Genomic DNA, 5,745 nt, shown 5'->3' on the forward strand with positions numbered 1-5,745 from the left:
ACCTAAGCCTGAGAGTCCATGGCTGCCACCAGGGCAGGTGTCCGACCCATAGTGTCACCGCAGTGCAGCCAGGGCCTGGCAGGGAGGCCTGGGATGGGTGAGGAGCAGACTAGAAACTTGTCTTTTGTCCCAGAGATGGCTGGTTGTGGTGTCCCTGTGCCCACAGGCTGGGGCCCTTGTTTCCCATAATCCTTTCCAGTTTTTCCTTATTTTCCTGATTGTTGGATTGAGAGGCAGCATAGCCTAGTGGGCCGAGCACTGGACTGCAGCCATGGGGTGTGTTCTCTGCTCTGCCACTGACTGGCCTGTAAGTTTGGAAAAGTCTCTCTTCCTGTCCCTGTGCCTCAGTTTCCCCTCCCACCCTCTGTCTAGTTAGACTGTGAGCTCTTTAGGGCAGGGACTGTCTGTTTCACGCTTTGTGTGCAGAGCACCTGGCATAAGGGGGCATTTTAGTGCCACTCTGACAGACCATAATCTCGCCCTCTGAGCTCTCCCAGCCCAGCAGCGGGGGGTGGTTATGGTTTAACAGGAGATTAAATGATTCACAGCGCTTCAACTTTTCATGTGCTAGAAGCTGGTTTATTCTCACTGCTCAGTAGCTCCCAAGCAAAGCAAGCACTAAGCCACAGGGGCGCTGAGTTAAAGGCAAATTGCACTTGAATTAAAAACACCTTTGTGGGACTCTGTGAGCCACCCAACGGGTCCTTCCCAGGCACCTGCTGCGTGAAGATCCAAACACTTTGCCCCCCTCAGTGAGAGAGGCTGGCGGGAACATACTCTCAGGGTGAAAGGTGCTAGAGCTGAAAGCTTTGAGAGCCAGAGCTTACGGAGGCCAGGCAGAGCTGAGGGTCAGGGCTCGGGGACACTTGGGTTCCCTCTGTGGGGTGGGGTAAATAGCGACCAGTTTCTGGGAGATTTCAGGGCCTGGGCTGAACTGACATGCCAGTCCTGGGTGGCAGCGAGGGGCTAGCCTGGTGTTTGCTGAAGGAAGCAGCCTGGGGGCGACAGGTGGCTCCCAGATGCCATTAGAAATCTGAGCCCTGGGGGGAAGGGCAGCAGAGCCCAGGGGAGATGGGAGCGTAACCCCAACTCTCAGATCCCTGCTCTCTGGGCCCCAGGAGGCAGCAGGTGGGCGAGAAGCACAAAGCTGCCCCCTGCTGGGGGATGGAGGTGCTGCTCGGGCAGGCAGAAGTCGCAGGCGCGGTCAGCGACATGCGCAGGGGCTGCCCCGAGGCTGCAGGGACTCAGGGTTTGGCTTTGAACCTGGGCCACTGGGTGATGACCCTGTAGAGGGCGTTCCCGGGGCATTCGGTCGGATTCACGTTGCGATGCCCCGTCAGGGTGTAGCTGCTGCTTAGGGAGCCCCTGCTGACGGCGCATTGGATCAGGCTCTGGGCGGCATTCAGGGCGGCAGCTTTAGGGATTCTGCCTGCAGGACAGAGCAGCCCCCTGTTAATCTCACCCTGGCCCATCTGCTGCTCAGGGGATGTGACTGTGGCCTGAATAAATAACCCCCCTCTGCCCATGCTCTCGATTGGCCACGTCAAGGTCACTCTCCCTCCCCCCCACATTATATTAGGTATTGCATTCCCCTCCCCCACTGCATTTGCTTAGCCAAGGTCCCTCTTCTTCCCCCTTCCCCCACCCTTTCCTGGCCCCGTACCCAACCCAGTGCCCACGGAGGGGGAGCTTGACAGTGCTGGAACCCAGCGGGATGGTGGTGAGGCCAGTTCGGTTAGCCCCCTGCCCTGGGTGTCAGGTCAGCAGGGGAGAGCAGGTGTGGGTGGGAGCCCTGCAGGAGGGATTCCCAGCTCCCCTCGGGGCCTAGCTGGAGAGATCTGTACAGACGGGACCCACGTACTGGAAAAGGTGCCCAGGAAGCTGAATCCCAGTGACTTATGGTTCCAGCCATAGGCGTGGGCCCCCATGGTGCTCCAGCCTCTGCCCTCGTAGACTCTGCCGTCCCCGTCGATCAGGAAGCTGCAGGCAGAGCGCAGTGTGAGACCCGCACAGGCACGTCGGCCGCAGCCTCCCCTCCCCGTCACTCCTGGCAGCTCCCCCACGGTTATCGCTGGCCCTGCCTGGGTTAAACCTGGGCCCATCAGAGCTAGAAGCTCAATCCTCTGCCATGCAGATAAAGACCCACTGAGGCAAGGGAATGAATGGGGCGGGGGCTAACCTGTATTGCACCGTTTGGCCATTAGGTGGCTCAGTGTGTAACTCCTTTTATGGAAACAACCCTGGACCCCTCCAGGACACAGCTGGGGGGCGAGCGAGGGCTGTAGGCGGCCCAGATGTGGGGCAGGAGAACAGCGCTGTGACCCGCTGCCCCACGGGAAATTCCCAGCTGGGTTTCCATCCCCCGACGTCACCATCTCAAAACATTTCAGAGAGCAAAATCTCCAGCCTGGTTTTCATTCCGGGGCATCAGGCCGCCCCAGGGAAAGGCGTCGATAACGCCGGCATGGGGCAGTGTCACAGGCGAGCAGGGCGCAGGCCGCACAGTGTCTGTCGGCCGAGCTCCTGGAACAGCCCAGGGGCTCCCTGCGGCCCTCCATCCCCCCACCAGCTCCATGATTTCCCCATCCCATCTATCCCTTGTTCTTCAGGGACTCCCTCAGCCCCTCTCCAAACTGCCCCTGCCAGAGACTCTGTGCCCCCCTGCCCCTCCCCTTAAGCCAGGGTCCCATTCTCACCCCATGCCAGGGCGCTCTGTGGCCCCCCATTTCCCCCCACCGTAGCTGGGGCTCTGAGCGCACCCTCCCCGATTCCCTCTTTTCAGCCAAAAATATTAGATATAAAAATAAAATCTCTTCTATGGAGACACCTCCCCTCCCCCAGCTCTCCCCCAAGTGTGGTCTCTGCTGCCTCCTGTGTCTGCCTGGAGGCAGTGGCCCTGAGTCTCCCCCATAGCTGTGGGGAAGCCTCCACCCCACGTCGCCCCACTCACTTGTAGCCAATGTCGGCCCAGCCTTTTGAGTCCATGTGGTAGTTCTGGATGCCCCTGACCAGCTGGCTGCAGGAAGCCTGTGAGGTGCAGGAACTCCCTGCCGTGTGGTGGATGATGACGTAGGGCGCTGGGGTGCTCAGCTGGACCCTGTTTCTCGGGGCCCGGGCCCTCCACTGGGAGCGGGTGACGATGGTGGGGCAGCCTGTGCCATGCGGGGGAGGGGAGAAAGGGCTGGGTTAATGCGGGTGCCCCCCACCTGCCCCAGCCCACACTGCAGGATTGGGCCCAGGACTGGTGCTCTGAGTGGGTTGGGGCCGTGGCAATGGGGTGGGGGTGGGGGCCAGCAGAGGCTGTGCACGGTGCAGGGAGGATGTGCAGCCCCTGAGTTAAATGTGACGGGGCTGGAGAGAGGCCTGGCCGGGAGCCTGCTCGCTGTGCAGCAGCACCCGGCGCTGTCAGCAAAGGGGCGAACAGGGAGCCAGGCCAGGCTGGAGGGAGGCCAAGCAAGGGCTGGGCTGGAGATGGCAGGTGAGGTTGGTGCTCTGAACTCAGCCCAGGCTGGGGAAGCTCCCGCCCAGGGTGTGCGGCTCAGCACCCGCCTGTCCCCTCTGCCCCCTCCGGTCATTTGCATCCCTCCAGCCTGTCTCCTCTGCGCTGCAGCCTGTCTGCCCTCTCTGCATCTGGGAGGCTCTTCAGGCCCCTGGTGCTTGTTGTCTCCCACTGCTGAGCTCCTTGTCCCTCCTGCCAGGTCCCTTCAGAGACAGGGTGTGAAGGATCCAGCCCAGTGTCCCAGAAACTGGACCTGACCCTGAGAAAAGGCTCATTGTGCAAAATCAGCCAGTGGAACTCACTGCCACTGGATGTCACTGAGGCCAAGTGCAGGATCCAGCAAAGGTGTGTGACACTCTAGGGTCAGCTCCCTGTGGGCAGGGTGAGGGTCCTTGTCCCTTGGGCTGATGAACTCTAGGGGTCTGGGAACGGGCAGCAGGGGACGATCCAGCCCTGCCTCATGGAGGGATTGGCTGGATGGGAGACAATGGGTATCTTTGGCTCTGCAGGGGCAGGTCCAGCCCCAGGTGTCAGGGCAGGGGACAGGTTAGTCGGGCTCCTCCATCATTAATTTCCCACTTGTGGGTTTCTGCTCCCTCCATTCTCAGCTGTGTCAGGGATTCCCAGCCCTTCCCCCTTCCCCGGCCTGGGGGATCCGACTCACCGAGCGCCGCGGTGCAGAGCGCTGAGAACCACATAACCTGTGTCAGCAGCATCCTCCTCCTCTTGCTCAGCCCTGTGGGGAAATGCACCCATCACAGCCGGCCTGACACCCCCAGGAAGGGGCACTGCTGGGCCGGAGCCAAACACCCCCAGAGCCCCTGGGTAGCAGATCCTCCTGCGTTCAGGCTGCACCAGGGTCCAAGCCCAACCTGTCACCTGAGGGCAGCATCCCAGCCCTGCCCAGACCCCGCTTTCCCCCTGAGCTCCCTGGGTCCCCATGGCTGCCCCTTGAGCAGCAGCCTTGGCGCTGGCCCCGGCTGTAATAACACCTGCCCAGCTGGGGCTGCGGGGAGAAGAGCCGTGCTGGGAGCAGAGCTGGTCCATGGAGACTGGCACCCTGTAGGGTGCAGGGGGGGGCTGGCATGTGCCCACTTGGATTCCTGCAGAGCTGGCAGCAGAGTGAGCTCCGAGCACCAGCACCTGCTGCTCTGTATAAGCGCCTGGGAGGGCTACGGGTGTGTGTGTGTCTGTGTGTGTGTGTGTGTGTGAGGCCAGGAAGTTGGTCAATAAACCGTCGTGCTGATGCTGTTTGGGAGTCCCAGCCACCGAGGAGGAAGGACTGGGGGGGATTCTACCAGGGGCTGCAGTTGCTGAAGACCAAGCCAGGCTCATGCAGCAGGGCTCAGGGGTCTGTAGCAGCACCAGGCCCGACAGACTGCGCGCAGAGTGGGAGGGAGCGATTCTGGCCTGGCAGTGCGATCCCAGGGGCAGAACCTTCATCCCAACATTTTATCATGTCCCCTCTCAGTCTTCTTTTCTCCAGACTAAACACACCCATTTTTTTCAATCTTCCCTCGTAGCTCATGTTTTCTAGACCTTGAATCATTTTTGTTCTCTTCTCTGGACTTTCTCCAATTTGTCCACATCCTTCCTGAAATGTGGTGCCCAGAACTGGACACAATCCTGCAGCTGAGGCCTAATCAGCGTGGAGTAAAGCGGCAGAATGACTTCTCGTGTCTGGCTTACAACACTCCTGCTAATACAGCCCAGAAGGATGTTTGCTCTTTTTGCAACAGAATTACACTGTTGACTCATATTTAGCTTGTGATCCACTATGACCCCGCAGTGCTCCTTCCTAGGCAGCCATTTCCCATTTTGTATGTGTGCAACTGATTGCTCCTTCCTAAGTGGAGCACTTTGCATCTGACGAAGTGAGTATTCACCCACGAAAACTCATGCTCCAAAACGTCTGTTAGTCTATAAGATGCCACAGGATTCTTTGCTGCTTTTTACAGATCCAGACTAACACGGCTCCCCCTCTGATACCTGACACTTTGCATTTGTCCTCAATGAATTTCATCCTATTTACTTCAGACCATTTCTCCAGTTTGTCCAGATCATTTTGAATTTTAATCATATCCACCGAAGCACTTGCAACCCCTCCCAGCTTGGTATCATCCACAAACTTTATAAGTGGACTCTCTATGCCGTTACCTAAATCATTTATGAAGATATTGAATAGAACCAGACCCAGAATCGATCCCTGTGGGACCCCACTCGTTAGGTCCTTCCAGCATGGCTGT

General features: G+C 59.0%; 1 protein-coding gene across 1 annotated transcript; it reads right to left on the bottom strand.

Annotated features, from left to right (window-relative positions):
• Positions 1-334: 334 nt before the first annotated feature.
• Positions 335-4,227, bottom strand: LOC116835267 (peptidoglycan-recognition protein SC2-like). The gene is made up of 4 exons (XM_032797974.2): positions 4,164-4,227; positions 2,951-3,152; positions 1,862-1,980; positions 335-1,429 (listed from the first exon to the last, which is right to left on the bottom strand). Exons 1-4 carry the CDS (start codon positions 4,213-4,215, stop codon positions 1,245-1,247), a joined length of 558 nt encoding a protein of 185 aa, XP_032653865.1. The 5' UTR covers positions 4,216-4,227; the 3' UTR covers positions 335-1,244.
• Positions 4,228-5,745: the final 1,518 nt, after the last annotated feature.

This window comes from Chelonoidis abingdonii, chromosome 11 (assembly GCF_003597395.2).
Source record: "Chelonoidis abingdonii isolate Lonesome George chromosome 11, CheloAbing_2.0, whole genome shotgun sequence".
Taxonomy (NCBI): domain Eukaryota; kingdom Metazoa; phylum Chordata; order Testudines; family Testudinidae; genus Chelonoidis; species Chelonoidis abingdonii.

Coding starts and splice junctions, on each gene's coding strand:
- LOC116835267 (XM_032797974.2), bottom strand. CDS start 4,215: ATGCTGCTGACACAGGTTATGTGGTTCTCAGCGCTCTGCACCGCGGCG. Junction 3,153..4,163: donor GCTCTGCACCGCGGCGCTCG/GTGAGTCGGATC, acceptor CGCATGGCACAG/GCTGCCCCACCATCGTCACC. Junction 1,430..1,861: donor CTTCCTGGGCACCTTTTCCA/GTACGTGGGTCC, acceptor TCTGTCCTGCAG/GCAGAATCCCTAAAGCTGCC.